Below are 21,255 nucleotides of genomic sequence, written 5' to 3'. Positions count from 1 at the left end.
TTAATGAAAAAGTAACCCGTCTCTGATTACCGGAACTCTTACTGGTTGGTAGGTGATCAAATACTTATGTCATGCAATAAAATGCTAATTAATTACTTAAAAATCATACAATGTGATTTTCTGGATTTTTGTTTTAGATTCCGTCTTTCGCAGTTGAAGTGTACCTATGATAAAAATGACAGACTGTTACATGCTTTGTAAGTAGGAAAAGCTGCAAAATCGGCAGTGTATCAAATACTTGTTCTCCACACTGTAACTATCATATGGAAGTAAATTTGGAGTTACATGATGACATGTTGTATGGTCCTCCCATTACAACTCTTTGGGAAAATGTTCAGTTTATTAAGCTACAGATGAAATAAGTTCAAATTAACTTCACAGGGTGGTCAAAGTACAAGGTCATGAGGTTGACACTCCTTTCCAAATAAAAATGATCTCGCTCCTTTGTCCATAATAATCTCATCATGTAGGCTATACTCACACTCTATCTGCGTGCTGGCACACATGCTATATAACACAACCATTTTTTGAGAGAAAATAAAAAAATGCAATGGAAACCCATTTAACTTGTATTTTTTATTCGGTAAATGGGAATCTAACTGCAAAATGTATTTGTATGTGCATTACGTCATCACAAACAGCTTTTTATCCGCAACAAGTACATTTTATGGAAACATCTCTGGTGGGAAAATTCGCATTTAGTTTTTGATGCAGATGTTAGAATATTTGCATGAAAATCTGTCACCAATTGGATGGAACAATCTAGAAGAAAAAGAAACGCACACCTATTTAGGCGAGGTGCTGACTAGTGGAGTAGAAAACTAGAAAATAAAAGAGAGCCGCACACTCTAGGAGCTCAGATGCAAAAATGTAATACCAACGTTTCGACAGCCAAGCTGTCTTCATCAGGGTATAATCACAAACACTGCGGGATGACTTGTTTATGTAGTGTCAAAAGACACAGGTGTCTGTAATCATAGCCAAGAGTGGCCTAATATCATTGGTTAATTATCAAATATTATAACAGCAAAGAACAGCATACAAACAACAAATGGATAGCATACGATCATAATGTCATTTTAGACTACACAAGCTTACAAACAATTACAATGGCAAAGTCACAATAATCACAAGAATGGCTTCAGATCAAAGTCTACATTGAGACCGAAGGGAACAAGGGTCTTTAAGTTAAAGATCCAGACAGCCTCTCGTTTTAATAATACATTATCAAGGTCACCCCCTCTCCTAGGGAGGGTGACATGTTCAATGCCAATAGGATGGAAACCTAGCTACTGTTTCCTAGCTACCTAGCTACTGTTACCTAGTTACCTAGCTACTGTTACCTAGCTACCTAGCTATTGTTACCTAGCTACCTAGCTAATGAGCTGTGTTGGAGGAAAATAAAGATAGAAGCCGCTGAGTAGCCGTTGAGAAGACTTTAAGAAGCTAGTAGCCACTGAGAACATTTTATATGCTATAAATAATGAATTATATTATAACATACAATATACACACAGCCTTATAACTAATCCTACGTGTAACCCCATTTACTGAGCGTTATACACAGGCTGTAAATGGCGTAATAAGCAGCGCTGCACTGCATGGTGCCTCATATGATATGCTCACACAAAGACACTTCTACATCGGTATTCACAGGGAAGTGTTAGAGATGTTTCTTTAATGGGGCATTAGCATAGATAGCCCTGGGAGAAGTGTTTCACCTGCATCTACACACACACACACACACACACACACACACACACACTTTACCAGACTCGACACCACAGCATTGCTGTTTCAAACATGTGTAGAATAAATTCCATCTCCGGCATGAGCTCTGTCTCCTGCTGTCTTGTCATTCGTATAATCCAAATTTGCGCTGACTGATCAACAGAGTGTCAAGTTACTTTTCTGTGTGTTCTCAGCAAATCTGAAGTCGCCATGCAAAAGTAAAAAGTAGTTAGAGAGCTGCACATGGTACACCATGCAATAATTTTATAAAGAGAGGGTCCAGATTGTCTAGCCCGGCTGATTTGTAGGGGACCAGATTTTGCAGCTTTTTCAGAACATCAGCTGTCTGGATTTGGGTAAAGGAGAAATGGTGGGGGGCTTTGGCAGGTTGCTGTGGTGTGTGCCGGGCAGTTGACCGGGGTAGGGGTAGCCAGGTGGAAAGCATGACCAGCCGTAGAGAAATGCTTATTGAAATTCTCAATTATAGTGGATTTATCGGTGGTGACAGTGTTTCCTAGCCTCAGAGCAGTGGGCAGCTGGGAGGAGGTGCTCTTATTCTCCATGGACTTTACAGTGTCCCAGAACTTTTTTGAGTTAGTATTACAGGATGCAAATTTCTGTTTGAAAAAGCTAGCCTTAGCTTTCCTAATTGCCCGTGTATATTTGTTCCTAACTTCTCTGAAAAGTTGCATATTACGGGGGCTATTCGATGCTAATGCAGAACGCCACAGGATTATTTTGTGCTGGTTAAGGGCAGACAGGTCTGGAGTGGACTATATCTATTCCTAGTTCAACATTTTTTGAGTGGGGCATGCTTATTTAAGATGGTGAGGAAGGCACTTTTAAAGAATAGCCAGGCATCATCTACTGACGGGATGAGGTCAATGTCATTCCAGGATACCCCGTCCAGGTCAATTAGAAAGGCCTGCTCGCAGAAGTGTTTTAGGGAGCATTTGACCGTGATGAGGGGTGGTCGTTTGGTCGCAGACCCATTACGGATGCAGCCAATGAGGCAGTGATCGCTGAGATCTCGATTGAAAACAGCAGAGGTGTATTTGGAGGGCGAGTTAGTTAGGATGGCATCTATGAGGGTGCCCGTGTACCTGGTAGGATCATTGATAATTTGTGTGAGATTGAGGGCATCAAGCTTGGATTGTAGGATGGCCAGGGTGTTAATTAAGCATGTCCCAGTTTCGGTCACGTAGTAGCACAAGCTCAGAAGATAGATGGGGGGCAATCAATTCACATATGGTATCGAGGGTACAGCTGGGGGCAGAGGGAGGTATATAGCAAGTGGCAACTTGTTTCTGGAAATGTTAATTTTTAGAAGTAGATGCTCGAATTGTAGTGTACAGACAAAGGTAAGGTCAGATGTGAGTACATTGGAGGTAAACCTAGGCATTGAGTAATGATGAGAGAGATATAGTCTATAGAGACGTTTAAACCAGTTGATGTCATCGCATATGTAGGAGGTGGAACAACATGGTTGGTTAAGGCATATTGAGCAGGGCTAGAGGCTCTACAGTGAAATAAGACAACAATCACTAATCAGGACAGTAATGGACGAAGCATATTGAAATCAGAGAGAGGCATGCGTAGCCAAGTGAACATATGGGTCCAGTGATTGGTTGGGCTGACTGGGAACACGGCGATTCAGACAGTTAGCAGGCCGATGCTAACAAGCTAACAGTTAGTAGGCCAGGGCTAAACAAGCTAGCAGTTAGCAGACCGGGTTAGCAAGCAAGCAGTTAGTACAGACCGGGGCTAGCAAGTTAGCCTATGGGGGACGTCGATAGACCAGTCGTGGAGTTAGTAGGGTTCCAAGTAAATCTAGGTAGCTAGCAGGCCTAGCAGGTTAGCAGAATGGGCCTTCAGCGGACGTTGCGCCTGAGGGCCTGTTGGAATCCTCGGGCAGATTATCTCAGTATTCCAGTCGTAGAGGATCGGGGGTGTTCCGCGCCCCGTACCGGCAGTAGAAGGGGTCCGGATATTGTAGCTCGGGAGTGGACTTCGGTGGTAGCACAGGAGCCCTTGCCGGGCTAGCTTCAGGCTAATTATTGCTTGCTCCAGGATGGAAACGCTAGCCATGAGTAGTCACCCGGGATTGTGGTTAGCTAGTTGCGAAGATCCAGATGAAAATGTTCAGAGTTTACGGTAGGATTCCGGGGATATGGAGAAAAAGGCCTCTATGCTCTGGTTTGAGTCACGTTGTTCGAACTGGCGAGAGCTTTCCAAGCTAAAGGACCATGCTTGAAAAACAAGTGTTTCTGAGCTTAATTCTGAGCTTAATTCAATATTACACAGGTAAGCTCACAGTTAAATGAATCAGAAATACAGACAGGCTCTATCTATCTGAGCTATTGTGTAAAACCCACCACCATCTGTTGTTATGTTGGGCACCTTACCAAAAGAGGATGTTATTATGATTCGTTTTTTCAGTTACATGTTTTTTACTAAAATAAAGGTTTTAGGAAATACAGGCATGCTCAACATTACTACAAGAAAAACCAGCTCAATCAAGTCTAATATTCTTGTAAGTATAAAAGTAAAGCTTTAATAAAAAATGTAATAAAAAATGTAATTTAAAAAAAGCATGAAAAAGTAGTGTAATGGAATAATGTCTTACTGTGGTGGGTGAAGAATCCAATACTTTTACTTGTATTGGATTGTGGAAGCACCTCTTCTAAGACTATGAATTAGGCTGTTTGAGAAGGTTTGAATCCTAAGCAACCTGTCTACACATAGTTCACATAGTTTGAAGTACAATACCAACATAGCTACTGTAGTAGGTCAAAGCTGTGGGCTGGAAAACCTTGGTAGAGCATTGCTGGAATAGGCATTCTGGTGATCATGGGAATTTCCTTCATTTTTTGGCTTCTGACCAATGCCTATTCTCACTTAAAACATAGTTTTTTGTTTTGAATATACTGACACTACCAGTCTGTTTGAGTGGGGTTTGTCAGAGGTTATCTAGTTCTTTCAGAACAGGAATAGTACACGCAGGAATCCTTGACAGGCAGTGACTGGCTTTATATGAAACAGATGTGGATCAAGCTTCAGCTTTACATTTCTCCACAGTAAAGGTGACATGATCAGTCTTCCATTATACCACCGAACCCTGGGGAACATACACAACTCAGGCATAGCCTGTTTCATACATGTGAGACTGTGACTGTTTGCACATATCAGTGTGTAGAGTGTAGTGTGGGTTGACATGCATGTGTGTGTGCGTGAATGAAAAATAAGACTTCAGGTGAGAAATAAGAAATATTAGCCTATTTATTACAGCGACATGAATGACTTTAGAATGCGTACACTCTGAACAAGCGCATATAAATCTGCCATGATGAAACATGATGTGACCAAGGTCAGGAAGGAAGAGAGATCAGGGAGAGAGAGAGAGAACAATCTCACAAGTAATCAGTTTGGGAACATTTATAAAACCGGCCTAGCTTGGGGGAGAAGTCTCTCCCAGCACAGATCTAGGATCAGCTTACTACTCCCATATCCTAACATGAACTGTTAGAGGGGAAACACAAACTGACATGGGAACAGTGTCTAGGGACAACTCCAAGTGAAAGGGTTCAGAGCCTGGCTGAGAATCAGGGGTTAGGGTTTATGGGTCAAAGTTTATGACCTCTGGTTGGGGATGGGCAAGCTGACCAAAGGAGGACAATGTCAAAATGTGTAAAGTACCAAAGTTATGAGTACTGACAGACTGGTAAACCTTCATCAGCCAACCACATATTTTTGCTGTTCTAAATCTGAACGTGAGGAGGAAAAATGCTACTGTCCTTTGTTGATCATTCTAGCCGAATTGATGACAACACAAAAGGATGTTGGCAATTCAATCCATTTAACAGTAATGAAATACATCATCATCTGCTAGTACATCATTATCTGAGACCCCTCCGGGAAAGACAAAGGTTCATTTAGTTGTTGGATTTTTTCATCTACATCATGTTGCGTGTTTGTGTCTGTGTGGGAGACATTGGAACCACTTGAATTAGCTTCTGGATATAAAGGTTCTCTGCTGTAAATTCAGCACCCAGCTTACACAGGTAAACCCACAAGTATAATTATTGAACCAAAACAGAACAATTTATTCTCTAATGTACTTTTCATTACAGTATCCAATAAACAGGTGGTAGACCTACCCTACCCTAATTCAATGTCTATTCCACATTGGTTCAACGTAATTCCGTTAAAATGACGTGGAATTCAACCGGAGTGTGCCCAGTGGGACAGCAGCAGTATAGAGTTTAGGAATAATAACAGAGGTGCTAAAAGTTGGGGTGTTGTCAGTTCGAAAAGCAGATGTTTTCTGTGATGTCACCTCGGGGAAAAAGATGAATGCTGTATACAGACATAGTCATAACTCCGCCTCCATAGGGAGGAGGGGGGGTGGGGGACATAAAAGAAAGGTAGCACAGTAAATAAGGCATCTAACTTTTATCATCCTCGGGTCCTCCGCCCGAGGGAAAACTGCACCCCCTGTTACCGGTCAATCAGAGGCTGAACCTTAATACTCATGCTACGCAACGTACATTCCATAGATCAGGTCAACGAATCACACGCTGCCTCATCTCCTATGATCCTCCTTCAGAATAAAAGTATATAATCACCATCATTATCAACGTAATCATCATCATCATCACCATTATTGTGACAAACATTTTAGAGTTTCAAATCAACACTGTACATATTTTACATTATGGTACATTGGTATTTACTGTATGTTGCTGTGTTTGTAGTCCTGTCAGGTAGTAGAATAACACTGTTATCATGAACAGATACATACAGCTGTACAGTGCACAATGATGACAATTTTCAAACTAAACCGCTAACCAGGTTTTCAAGGATAACGCCACTCTTCCCTTCCCAAATCAAGGGGGATGTTGGTTTTGATATGCAGTAAATGTTGTTCTGTTGAGTACAGAACACTGATGTTTTTTTACTTATCCAGGAAATTAGGTTAGCAGGCCTTGACTCATAGATTTGGAAGCAGTTGAAATCACTGAACAGAGGTGGTTAGCACAAACTGTCACTGAACCCATATTAATCACTGAACAGAGATGGTTAGCACAAACTGTTACTGAACCAATATTAATCACTGAACAGAGATGGTTAGCACAAAGTATGATTGAACCCATATTAAACACTGAACAGAGATGGTTAGCACAAACTGTCACTGAACCAATATTAATCACTGAACAGAGATGGTTAGCACAAACTATGATTTAACCCATATTAATCACTGAACAGAGATGGTTAGCACAAACTATGATTTAACCAATATTAATCACTGAACAGAGATGGTTAGCACAAACTATGATTGAACCCATATTAATCACTGAACAGAGATGGTTAGCACAAAGTATGATTTAACCCATATTAATCACCGAACAGAGATGGTTAGCACAAACTATGATTTAACCAATATTAATCACTGAACAGAGATGGTTAGCACAAACTATGATTGAACCCATATTAATCACTGAACAGAGATGGTTAGCACAAAGTATGATTTAACCAATATTAATCACTGAACAGAGATGGTTAGCACAAACTGTCACTGAACCAATATTAATCACTGAACAGAGATGGTTAGCACAAAGTATGATTTAACCCATATTAATCACTGAACAGAGATGGTTAGCACAAAGTATGATTGAACCCATATTAATCACTGAACAGAGATGGTTAGCACAAAGTATGATTTAACCAATATTAATCACTGAACAGAGATGGTTAGCACAAACTATGATTGAACCCATATTAATCACTGAACAGAGATGGTTAGCACAAAGTATGATTTAACCCATATTAATCACCGAACAGAGATGGTTAGCACAAAGTATGATTTAACCCATATTAATCACTGAACAGAGATGGTTAGCACAAAGTATGATTGAACCCATATTAATCACTGAACAGAGATGGTTAGCACAAAGTATGATTTAACCCATATTAATCACTGAACAGAGATGGTTAGCACAAACTGTCACTGAACCAATATTAATCACTGAACAGAGATGGTTAGCACAAAGTATGATTTAACCCATATTAATCACTGAACAGAGATGGTTAGCACAAACTATGATTGAACCCATATTAATCACTGAACAGAGATGGTTAGCACAAACTATGATTGAACCCATATTAATCACTGAACAGAGATGGTTAGCACAAACTATGATTGAACCCATATTAATCATGAACAGAGATGGTTAGCACAAACTATGATTGAACCCATATTAATCACTGAACAGAGATGGTTAGCACAAACTATGATTGAACCCATATTAATCACTGAACAGAGATGGTTAGCACAAACTATGATTGAACCCATATTAATCACTGAACAGAGATGGTTAGCACAAACTATGATTGAACCCATATTAATCATGAACAGAGATGGTTAGCACAAACTATGATTGAACCCATATTAATCACTGAACAGAGATGGTTAGCACAAACTATGATTGAACCCATATTAATCACTGAACAGAGATGGTTAGCACAAACTGTGACTGAACCCATATTAATCACTGAACAGAGATGGTTAGCACAAACTATGATTGAACCCATATTTATCACTGAACAGAGATAGTTAGCACAAACTGTGACTGAACCCATATTAATCACTGAACAGAGATAGTTAGCACAAACTGTGATTGAACCCATATTAGTCACTGAACAGAGGTGGGTAGCACAAACTGTGACTAAACCCATATTAATCACTGAACAGAGATGGTTAGCACAAAGTATGATTTAACCCATATTAATCACTGAACAGAGATGGTTAGCACAAACTGTCACTGAACCAATATTAATCACTGAACAGAGATGGTTAGCACAAACTATGATTGAACCCATATTAATCACTGAACAGAGATGGTTAGCACAAAGTATGATTTAACCCATATTAATCACTGAACAGAGATGGTTAGCACAAACCGTCACTGAACCAATATTAATCACTGAACAGAGATGGTTAGCACAAAGTATGATTTAACCCATATTAATCACTGAACAGAGATGGTTAGCACAAACTATGATTGAACCCATATTAATCACTGAACAGAGATGGTTAGCACAAACTATGATTGAACCCATATTAATCACTGAACAGAGATGGTTAGCACAAACTATGATTGAACACATATTAATCCCTGAACAGAGATGGTTAGCACAAACTGTGACTGAACCCATATTAATCACTGAACAGAGATGGTTAGCACAAACCGTCACTGAACCAATATTAATCACTGAACAGAGATGGTTAGCACAAAGTATGATTTAACCCATATTAATCACTGAACAGAGATGGTTAGCACAAACTATGATTGAACCCATATTAATCACTGAACAGAGATGGTTAGCACAAACTATGATTGAACCCATATTAATCCCTGAACAGAGATGGTTAGCACAAACTGTGACTGAACCCATATTAATCACTGAACAGAGATGGTTAGCACAAACCGTCACTGAACCAATATTAATCACTGAACAGAGATGGTTAGCACAAAGTATGATTTAACCCATATTAATCACTGAACAGAGATGGTTAGCACAAACTATGATTGAACCCATATTAATCACTGAACAGAGATGGTTAGCACAAACTATGATTGAACCCATATTAATCACTGAACAGAGATGGTTAGCACAAACTATGATTGAACCCATATTAATCCCTGAACAGAGATGGTTAGCACAAACTGTGACTGAACCCATATTAGTCACTGAACAGAGGTGGTTAGCACAAACTGTGACTGAACCCATATTAGTCACTGAACAGAGGTGGTTAGCACAAACTGTGACTAAACCCATATTAGTCACTGAACAGAGGTGGTTAGCACAAACTGTGACTAAACCCACATTAATCAGGGGTGAAATGAGGCAAAAACCACCACTCACCTCACTCAAGTCAAGTCTACCTCACAACCAATCCTGCTTGTCTGACATGGCCCAACATATCAGAGCAATACTAAATATACATGGAGAAACATCTGAGAAACAGATATACATTGCAAACAGTGTCAACTTCACAGATGATCTACTTTGCTCTTCTTCTGTCACAAGGGCAAACTCTAGCAGAAAATGTACTAACACTGTATTGAACTGCAGGTTTCTGACTAACTGCAACCTATAGGTAGCTGCTGTAGGCTGTACTAAATGAAATCTGGCAGGGCATCTCATTCAAGTGAACTGTGTGAGTCTGGAAGTCGTGGCTATGGAAGACCTACATGTATCTATCCCTGGCCAAACGCAACGGAAGTCTTCTGAGACCATGAATAGACATCTCCATCTCATATTTTCACATCTTTCTATTTCTCCCTCCTATCTCCCCCACACATAATGATTGGTCCTATAGCGTTGTGGGGAGGGGCTTAGAGAAAGAGGAGGGGCCTGACAACACATGCACCAGGAAGGAAAAGCACACCTGCGTTGCCTGGCGATAACAACTTTACTTTCTAGACTGGCGGACTGACACACACCTCTTGTAAACGTTTATCTATACATATACAATATTGATCATGTGAATTATGTGGAAAATTAACAAAGCTAATCAAAAAATGAAAAAAGAAACAACCATAAAAATAAATGTACACTAAACTTCACAGACAATGTTGAGCATTATAATCACATTTTCTTTTTGTCATTTTTTAGCTTTGTTATTGTTGTTGTTGATATGGACAAAGACGTCTTGGTTGAAGCCTGGTATCTTAGGTTGCTGGGTTGCTAGGCCTCTGAAGGCGTGGACGGAAGCTGGAAGTGCCTACGCTATCAAAACATCCAGGACAGGTGGAATGATGAAACTACAAAGAGGAAATAAAGGAGCTAAGCGTAAATTACGGCTCCATCTCAGTGTCTTTGTATGGGGAAACCCAACCCAGAATGTCCATGTTGGCTCAATCTGAGTGTGTCTCAATGGGTAAACTCAGAGAAGAGCATCCATTTTGGCTTTCCCTCCCAGTGTGTCTCTATAGAGAAACTGTTATACTTGGACGTGGGTCCCCTGGGACTGAAGGATCTGGACACTGGAGATGATCTTCTTCTGGTGACCCGCCAAGGTCACATCCATCTTAACGAGCTCACTAGAGGAGAGGACAGAGGAAGAAGGGAGTTTACAAAATGACAAAATGAACAACAGACTCCTCTTTTCTCCAGCTCTGCCTATTCCTACTCTCTTTTATCCAGCCCTAACCTCAGCCCCAGGCCATCTCTGCCCATGTATCTCACCTGATGCTGATGTAGAGGACAGAGTCCAGGGTGACATATCCAGCATTGGTGAAGTTCCCCTTGTACTGTCCCATCTTGATGGCATCCAGCCACTCCTCCATCGTGCTCACACTGAACTCTGGAGTGGTCGGGTCTTCCCTGCTGGGCAAACAGGAGAGAATATACACATTCATTAAATAAGACAGTCCAGATACAGTACTAGTTCTAATAGTTTATTATGGATCTAACAGTGTGTGCTTGAAGACTGGGTCTACAGTGGTTCTGATTGTGCCTGTGGTTTTGGCCCATTGTAACTCACCATAATGAGCTGTTGGCCAGCTCTCGGAGGCTGGCTGGGTCTCTGATCAGCTTATCCAGGGTGGTGACGATCTGGCCAAACTTAGGCCGTTCGCTACGGCCCTTCTCCCAACACTCCAACATCAGCTGGTGGAGGACCACAGGACAGTCCATAGGGGCCGGAAGACGGTAACCCTCATCTATCGCTTTGATCACCTAGTGGGGAAGAAATTAAACATAGAGGAGGATTAGATGGTCCTTAGTCAATCACAGTAATCACCTACCGAGTATGGGAGATAAAGCCAACTGAGTCCACCGAGATGGTCCTTAGTCAATCACAGTAATCACCTACCGAGTATGGGAGATAAAGCCAACTGAGTCCACCGAGATGGTCCTTAGTCAATCACAGTAATCACCTACCGAGTATGGGAGATAAAGCCAACTGAGTCCACCGAGATGGTCCTTAGTCAATCACAGTAATCACCTACCGAGTATGGGAGATAAAGCCAACTGAGTCCACCGAGATGGTCCTTAGTCAATCACAGTAATCACCTACCGAGTATGGGAGATAAAGCCAACTGAGTCCACCGAGATGGTCCTTAGTCAATCACAGTAATCACCTACCGAGTATGGGAGATAAAGCCAACTGAGTCCACCGAGATGGTCCTTAGTCAATCACAGTAATCACCTACCGAGTATGGGAGATAAAGCCAACTGAGTCCACCGAGATGGTCCTTAGTCAATCACAGTAATCACCTACCGAGTATGGGAGATAAAGCCAACTGAGTCCACCGAGATGGTCCTTAGTCAATCACAGTAATCACCTACCGAGTATGGGAGATAAAGCCAACTGAGTCCACCGAGATGGTCCTTAGTCAATCACAGTAATCACCTACCGAGTATGGGAGATAAAGCCAACTGAGTCCACCGAGATGGTCCTTAGTCAATCACAGTAATCACCTACCGAGTATGGGAGATAAAGCCAACTGAGTCCACCGAGATGGTCCTTAGTCAAGCACAGTAATCACCTACCGAGTATGGGAGATAAAGCCAACTGAGTCCACCGAGATGGTCCTTAGTCAATCACAGTAATCACCTACCGAGTATGGGAGATAAAGCCAACTGAGTCCACCGAGATGGTCCTTAGTCAATCACAGTAATCACCTACCGAGTATGGGAGATAAAGCCAACTGAGTCCACCGAGCTGGTCCTTAGTCAATCACAGTAATCACCTACCGAGTATGGGAGATAAAGCCAACTGAGTCCACCGAGCTTCTACGCCAAACCAACCCACGATTGACAAGAACAGCCATCAAGACAAATCATTGATGAATCATTACCATATCAGCTATACACCGACACTGTGCTTTATTATAATGAAACTACTCACATCCTGGTTGGACATCTCCCAGTAGGGTCTCTCTCCGTATGAGACCACCTCCCACATGACGATGCCGTAGCTCCACACATCACTGGCTGACGTGAACTTCCTGTAGGCAATAGCCTCTGGAGACGTCCATCGGATGGGGATCTTCCCTCCCTGGTTAATAAGATGATCATAAAGGTGTAATAAAACATTGCTGAATGGCTGATACAATATTTTTTTTAAACAACTAGAATTCATTCATTTCTACTTTGGCAAATGATTGAATTGAGTTGAAAGAGAGAGAACAATGCACGTTGTGGAGGCGTAGGTAGGAAAGCTCAAATAACTGCATGGAAACACACAACAGAGTAGTCTTACGGTTTTACCTCATACTTTTTATTGATTAAAACCCTCAAACACAGAGCATCACTTTCTATTCACACACCAACAATCAAAGCAGTAGTGCTTTGACTTCCTTCCTCCATCTCTCCCTTTTGACTCATCTTTCACAAGCCCTTTTTTACTTTGTTGTTCACAGGGAAAATAAAGATAAAAGAAGTGTATATGAAGAGTTTATTTCCAAAGCCTATATCCGACAATTTTTCACATTTGTGTTTTTTCACGAGAAATTATTGCTTATGGGTACCTTCATGTATGTGTAAAATATTAGTGTTCTCAGATTTTTTATTAATACATTTTAGCTGTGTATTAAAACATTTTTGTTGTTGCTGAATGCATATATATACATTGTAGCTGGAATGTAATATTCGTATTCTGTACATTTGACTGTGATATGTGGTTGTCTCAACAAGCTATTTTAAGATTAATACATTAACTGTAAGTCGCTCTGGATAAGAGAATCTACAGTACCAGTCAAAAGTTTGGACAAACCTACTCATTCAAAGGTTTTTCATTATTTTTAATATTTTCAACATTGTAGAATAATAGTGGTGACATCAACACTATGAAATTACAATCAAAAAAGTGTTAAACAAATCAAAATAAATGTGATATTCTTCAAAGTAGCCACCATTTGCATTGATGACAGCTTTGCACACCTTAGCATTCTCTCAACCAGTTTCATGAGTAATGATTTTCCAACAGTCTTGAAGGAGTTCCCACATATGCAGAGCACTTGTTGGCTGCTTTTCCTTCACTCTGCGGTCCAACTCATCCCAAACCATCTCAATTGGGTTGAGGTCAGGTGATTGTGGAGGCCAGATCATCTGATGCAGCACTCCATCACTCTCCTTCTGTGTCAAAAAGCCCTTACACAGCCTGGAGGTGGGTTTTGGGTCATTTTCCTGTTGAAAATCAAATGATAGTCCCAATAAGCGCAAACCAGATGGGATGGTGTATCGCTACAGAATTCTGTGGTAACCATGCTGATTAAGTGTGCCTTGAATTCTAAATAAATCACAGGCAGTGTAACCAGCAAAGCACCCCCTCACTATCACTCCTCCTCCTCCATGCTTCACGATGGGAACCACACTTGAGGAGATAATCCGTTCACCTACTCTGCGTCTCACAAAGACACGGTGGTTGGAACCAAAAATCTCAAATTTGGACTCATCAGACCAAAGGACAGATTTCCACCGGTCTAATGTCCATTTCTTGTGTTTCTTGGCCCAAGCAAGTCTCTTCTTCTTATTTGTGTCCTTTAGTAGTGATTTATTTGCAGCAATTCAACCATGAAGGCCTGATTAACGCAGTCTCCTTTAACAGCCGATGTTTGAATGTGTCTGTTACTTGAACTCTGTGAAGCATTTATTTGGGCTGCAATCTGAGGTGAAGTTAACTCTAATGAACTTATCTTCTGCAGCTGAGGTAACTCTGGGTTTTCCTTCCCTGTGGCGGTTCTCATGAGAGCCAGTTTCATCATAGCGCTTGCAACTGCACTGATATTTTCAGAATTGACTGACCTTCTTGTCTTAAAGTAATGATGGACTGTCGTTTATTTTTGCTTATTTGAGCTGTTCTTGCCATAATATACACTTGGTATTTTACCAAATAGGGCTATCTTCCGTATGCCACATCACAACTGATTGGCTCAAATGCATTAAGGAGGAAAGAAATTCCACAAATTAACTTTTAACAAGGCACACCCATTAATTGAAATACATTCCAGGTGACCATTTTATGAAGCTGGTTGAGAATGCCAAGAGTATTTAAAGCTGTCATCACGGCAAAGGTTGGCAACTTTGACAAATCTCAAATATATTTTATATTTGATTTGTTTAACACTTTTTGGGTTACTACATGATTCCATATGTGTTATTCCATAGTTGTGATGTCTTCACTATTATTCTACAATGTAGAAAATAGTAAAAATAAAGAAAACCCTTGAATGAGTAGGTGTCCAATCTGTTGACTGGTACTGTCTAACGTTTAGCAAAAATACGTAACTACTTGTCTCTATAAAATGAAACCATCAAGTGATGAAACCAAGTCTGTCATTGAACAACCTCATGCTATGAATAGATAGTGAAAAAGCAAACCAATCTCTGTTTAATCAATAAAAGCTAATTTACCCAAATTTCTGAAGATTTTAAGAAACTCTTCATATGGAGTAGTTTCAGCAGAAAACATGCTTTTAAACGGCATTGGGGACTGTGTATAAGAAGGACACAGGAGACAGCATTAGGATGCCTGTTTGACTCCCTATGCAGATCACACCAGTATTTTAACATTCTACTACTGCACTCCTATAGTCCCAGCTCTCTAGTCAAAGTCAAATGAAAGAGACAAAGTGAGCAGTCTCTATCCATAGTACATCTCTCACTCTCTCCTCTTCATCTCGCTCCACGTTTACTCTCTCTCTTGCTTTCTCTCTAACTCTATCCCTCACTCACTCCCCCCCCCTCTCTCTAATTTTCTCTCATGTCTCTCTTTCTCCCTCCCTACTCTCTCTCTCTTTCAATTCAATTCAAAGGGGCTTTATTGGTATTGGAAACGTGTTTACATTGCCAAAGCAAGTAAAATAAACAACGAACAAAAGTGAGAAGACTCAAAACATCATCACAAAAAACTATAAAAAATTTAAAGTAAACATTGCACTCCCAAAGGTTTGAAAAGAATAAAGACATTTCAAGGGTTATGTTATAAACTATATTATCAGCTATGTTTTAGCAAGGTGCAAATAGTTGTAGTACAAATAGTAGGTAAAGATACATAAACACATAGATATTGGTGGTATTTACATGTTGTTTGTGCTGCACTGGTTCACCTTTTCTCATAGCAACAGGTCAAACAGTGCATTTGGAAAGTATTCAGACCCCTTGACTTTTTACACATTTTATTACATTACAGCTTACATTACAGCTTTCTCTCTTGCTTTCTCTCTAACTCTATCCCTCACTCACTCCCCCCCCCCTCTCTCTAATTTTCTCTCATGTCTCTCTTTCTCCCTCCCTACTCTCTCTCTCTTTCAATTCAATTCAAAGGGGCTTTATTGGTATTGGAAACGTGTTTACATTGCCAAAGCAAGTAAAATAAACAACGAACAAAAGTGAGAAGACTCAAAACATCATCACAAAAAACTATAAAAAATTTAAAGTAAACATTGCACTCCCAAAGGTTTGAAAAGAATAAAGACATTTCAAGGGTTATGTTATAAACTATATTATCAGCTATGTTTTAGCAAGGTGCAAATAGTTGTAGTACAAATAGTAGGTAAAGATACATAAACACATAGATATTGGTGGTATTTACATGTTGTTTGTGCTGCACTGGTTCACCTTTTCTCATAGCAACAGGTCAAACAGTGCATTTGGAAAGTATTCAGACCCCTTGACTTTTTACACATTTTATTACATTACAGCTTTATTCTCAAATTGATTCAATTGTTTTTCCCCTCATCAATCTACACACAACACCTCATAATGAAAAAGCAAAAACAGAATTTTAGACATTTTTGCACATGTATAATAATAAAGAAATGAAATATGATGATCAACATTCAGTATTCAGACCCTTTACTCATTACTTTGTACAAGCCCCTTTGGCAGTGATTACAGCCTAATGTCTTCTTGAGAATGATGCTACAAGCTTGGCACACCTGTATTTGGGAATGTTATCTCCCATTCTCCTCTGCATATCCTCTCAAGCTCTGTCAGGTTGGATGAGGAGTGTCGTTGCACAGCTATTTTCAGGTCTCTCCAGAGATCTTAGATCGGGTTCAAGTCCTGGATGGGCAACTCAAAGACATTCAGAGATTTGTCCCGAAGCCACTCCTGCGTTTTCTTGGCTGTGTGCTTAAGGTCGTTGTCCTGTTGGAAGGTGAACCTTTTTACCATTCTGAGGTCCTGAGTTCTCTGGAGCAAGTTTTCTTTAAGGATCTTTCTGTACTTCGCTTTGTTTATCTTTCCCTCGATCCTGACTAGTCTCCCAGTCCCTGTCGCTGAAAAACCACTCCACAGCATGATGCTGCCATCCCCATGCTTCACCGTAAGGATGGTGCCAGTTTTCATCCAGACATGATGCATGGCATTCAGGCCAAGGAGTTCAAACTTCATTTCATCAGAACAGAGAATCTTGTTGTTCATGGTCTGAGAGTCCTTTAGGTGCCTTTTAGCAAAGTCCAGGTGGGTTGTCATGTGCCTCCTACTGAGGAGTGGCTTCCATCTGGAAACCAAGTTTGGTGGAGTGCTACAGAGATGGTTGCTCAGTTTGGCCGGACGGCCAGCTCTAGGAAGAGTCTTGGTGATTCGAAACTTCTTCCATTTATGAATGATGGAGGTCACTGTGATCTTGGAGAGATCTTGGCCTCGACACAATCCTCTCTCGGAGCTCTATGGACAATTCCTTCGACCTCATGGCTTGGTTTTTGCTCTGACATGCACTGTCATCTGTAGGACCTTATATAAACAGGTGTGTGCCTTTCCAAATCATGTCCATTAATTTAATTTACCACAGGTGGACTCCAATCAAGTTGTAGAAACATCTCAATGATGATCAATGGAAACAGGATGCACCTGAGCTCAATTTTCTTTGGCATTATGGGGTATTGTGTGAAGATTGAAGAGGAAAATATGTATTTTAATACATTTTAGAATAAGGCTGTAATGTAATAAAATGTGGAAAAAGTCAAGGGATTTGAATACTTTCCGAATGCACTGTACATCTTGCTGCTGTACACTGCGGTATTTCGCCTAACACATATGGGAGTTTAGCAATGTTTGATTTGTTTTCCAATTCTTTGTGGGTCTCTCTCGAACTCCTTCTCTCCCTTCTCTCTCGCTCCATCTCTTCCTAATCTCGCTTCACTCTTACTCTCCATCTCTCTCTCCTACTAAACCTCCCTCTCCTCCCTCTCCTCTCCTCCCTCTCCCAGGGCTATCTATGCTAATGCCCCATTAAAGAAACATCTCTAACACTTCCCTGTGAATACCGATGTAGAAGTGTCTTTGTGTGAGCATATCATATGAGGCACCATGCAGTGCAGCGCTGCTTATTACGCCATTTACAGCCTGTGTATAACGCTCAGTAAATGGGGTTACACGTAGGATTAGTTATAAGGCTGTGTCTATGTTGTATGTTATAATATAATTCATTATTTATAGCATATAAAATGTTCTCAGTGGCTACTAGCTTCTCAACGGCTACTAGCTAGCTTTCTATCTTTCCCCATTACAGCACAGTGATGATGAGATGTCTTCATATTTGCTGCTGGCTTTTTTTTAAACCTTTTTAATTCCACAACCTTTTAATTCCACTCTCTTCTCGTTACTTTTTAATTCACATTTTCATATTTGGACAGGTTCCTCCACTCTCTTCTCGTTAGTTTTTAATTCCCATGTTCGTATTTGGACAGGTTCATCCTCTCTCCTCTTCTTCAAATCGTAGAGGTCCTATAGGGCAGGAGTTTGACAGCTCCAACAAACTACTTTATTCCTCTACACTAACCCTGAGCCAGATTCGCATTAATCCCACCACTCATTATGTCTCGTTAAGCCTAATAACTTATTAGAATAATTAGGGCTTGTTAGGAGCAACCTTGAAACCAGCAGGTATTTTAGCACCTGGAGTGGAGAGTGCTGGGTAGTTAGGGAAGATACATATGTCCAAATCCAACCTCTAACCCTTTACCCGCTATGCTTTTTTGTAGATCTGAACGGATTATACCTAACCTGTACTTTTATACCTTCTGGAATTGCCAAGGGGGTAAAGGGGTTGATCTGGCATTGGACCTTAGAACGAGCTCTCTCTATTCATCTCCAGGGGGTAAAGGGGTTGATCTGGCATTGGGCATTAGAACGAGCTCTCTCTATTCATCTCCAGGGGGTAAAGGGGTTGATCTGGCATTGGGCATTAGAACGAGCTCTCTCTATTCATCTCCAAGGGGGTAAAGGGGTTGATCTGGCATTGGGCATTAGAACGAGCTCTCTCTATTCATCTCCAGGTGGTAAAGGGGTTGATCTGGCATTGGGCATTAGAACGAGCTCTCTCTATTCATCTCCAGGGGGTAAAGGGGTTTATCTGGCATTGGGCATGAGAACGAGCTCTCTCTCTATTCATCTCCAAGGGGGTAAAGGGGTTGATCTGGCATTGGGCATTAGACCGAGCTCTCTCTATTCATCTCCAAGGGGGTAAAGGGGTTTATCTGGCATTGGGCATTAGAACGAGCTCTCTCTATTCATCTCCAAGGGGGTAAAGGGGTTGATCTGGCATTGGGCATTAGAACGAGCTCTCTCTATTCATCTCCAAGGGGGTAAAGGGGTTGATCTGGCATTGGGCATTAGAACGAGCTCTCTCGATTAATCTCCAGGGGGTAAAGGGGTTGATCTGGCATTGGGCATTAGAACGAGCTCTCTCTATTCATCTCCAGGGGGTAAAGGGGTTTATCTGGCATTGGGCATGAGAACGAGCTCTCTCTCTATTCATCTCCAAGGGGGTAAAGGGGTTGATCTGGCATTGGGCATTAGACCGAGCTCTCTCTATTCATCTCCAAGGGGGTAAAGGGGTTTATCTGGCATTGGGCATTAGAACGAGCTCTCTCTATTCATCTCCAAGGGGGTAAAGGGGTTGATCTGGCATTGGGCATTAGAACGAGCTCTCTCTATTCATCTCCAAGGGGGTAAAGGGGTTGATCTGGCATTGGGCATTAGAACGAGCTCTCTCTATTCATCTCCAAGGGGGTAAAGGGGTTGATCTGGCATTAGGCATTAGAACGAGCTCTCTCTATTCATCTCCAAGGGGTAAGGGGTTCATTTGGCATTGGGCATTAGAACGAGCTCTCTCTATTCATCTCCAGGGGGTAAAGGGGTTGATCTGGCATTGGGCATTAGAACGAGCTCTCTCTATTCATCTCCAAGGGGGTAAAGGGGTTGATCTGGCATTGGGCATTAGAACGAGCTCTCTCTATACATTTCCAGGGGGTAAAGGGGTTGATCTGGCATTGGGCATTAGAACGAGCTCTCTTGATTCATCTCCAGGGGGTAAAGGGGTTGATCTGGCATTGGGCATTAGAACGAACTCTCTCTATTCATCTCCAAGGGGGTAAAGGGGTTTATCTGGCATTGGGCATTAGAACGAGCTCTCTCTATTAATCTCCAAGGGGGTAAAGGGGTTGATCTGGCATTGGGCATTAGAACGAGCTCTCTCTATTCATCTCCAAGGGGGTAAAGGGGTTGATCTGGCATTGGGCATTAGAACGAGCTCTCTCTATTCATTTCCAGGGGGTAAAGGGGTTGATCTGGCATTGGGCATTAGAACGAGCTCTCTTGATTCATCTCCAGGGGGTAAAGGGGTTGATCTGGCATTGGGCATTAGAACGAACTCTCTCTATTCATCTCCGAGGGGGTAAAGGGGTTTATCTGGCATTGGGCATTAGAACGAGCTCTCTCTATTCATCTCCCAGGGGGTAAAGGGGTTGATCTGGCATTGGGCATTAGAACGAGCTCTCTCTATTCATCTCCAAGGGGGTAAAGGGGTTGATCTGGCATTGGGCATTAGAACGAGCTCTCTCTATTCATTTCCAGGGGGTAAAGGGGTTGATCTGGCATTGGGCATTAGAACGAGCTCTCTCTATTCATCTCCAGGGGGTAAAGGGGTTGATCTGGCATTGGGCATTAGAACGAGCTCTCTCTATTCATCTCCAAGGGGGTAAAGGGGTTGATCTGGCATTGGGCATTAGAACGAGCTCTCTCTATTCATCTCCAAGGGGGTAAAGTGGTTGATCTGGCATTGGGCATTAGAACGAGCTCTCTCTATTCATCTCCAGGGGGTAAAGGGGTTGATCTGGCATTGGGCATTAGAACGAGCTCTCTCTATTCATCTCCAGGGGGTAAAGGGGTTGATCTGGCATTGGGCATTAGAACGAGCTCTCTCTATTCATTTCCAGGGGGTAAAGGGGTTGATCTGGCATTGGGCATTAGAACGAGCTCTCTCGATTCATCTCCAGGGGGTAAAGGGGTTGATCTGGCATTGGGCATTAGAACGAGCTCTCTCTATTCATCTCCAAGGGGGTAAAGGGGTAGATCTGGCATTGGGCATTAGAACACTCTCTCTCTATTCATCTCCAAGGGGGTAAAGGGGTTGATCTGGCATTGGGCATTAGAACGAGCTCTCTCTATTCATCTCCAAGGGGGTAAAGGGGTTGATCTGGCATTGGGCATTAGAACGAGCTCTCT

General features: G+C 41.6%; 1 protein-coding gene across 2 annotated transcripts in view; it reads right to left on the bottom strand.

The window, feature by feature from the left end:
* Positions 1-4,985: 4,985 nt before the first annotated feature.
* The window catches only part of LOC109874749 (ephrin type-A receptor 3), a 208,963-nt gene continuing 192,693 nt past the window's right edge, over positions 4,986-21,255 (bottom strand). The window contains exons 16-19 of one of the 2 annotated variants that reach the window (XM_031810030.1): positions 12,650-12,799; positions 11,282-11,475; positions 10,984-11,121; positions 4,986-10,838 (exon numbers count right to left, since the gene is read on the bottom strand). In XM_031810030.1, the coding sequence (XP_031665890.1) occupies positions 10,739-10,838; positions 10,984-11,121; positions 11,282-11,475; positions 12,650-12,799 (582 nt within the window). In that variant the 3' untranslated portion in view covers positions 4,986-10,738. Of the gene's footprint in view, positions 10,839-10,983; positions 11,125-11,281; positions 11,476-12,649; positions 12,800-21,255 lie in introns of both variants that reach the window. The other variant, XM_031810029.1, reaches the window with a different exon arrangement.

Source organism: Oncorhynchus kisutch, linkage group LG30 (genome assembly GCF_002021735.2).
Source record: "Oncorhynchus kisutch isolate 150728-3 linkage group LG30, Okis_V2, whole genome shotgun sequence".
NCBI classification, from domain to species: domain Eukaryota; kingdom Metazoa; phylum Chordata; class Actinopteri; order Salmoniformes; family Salmonidae; genus Oncorhynchus; species Oncorhynchus kisutch.
Note: the sequence above shows the minus strand (reverse complement) of the source record. Positions and strands in the feature narration are given on the sequence as shown.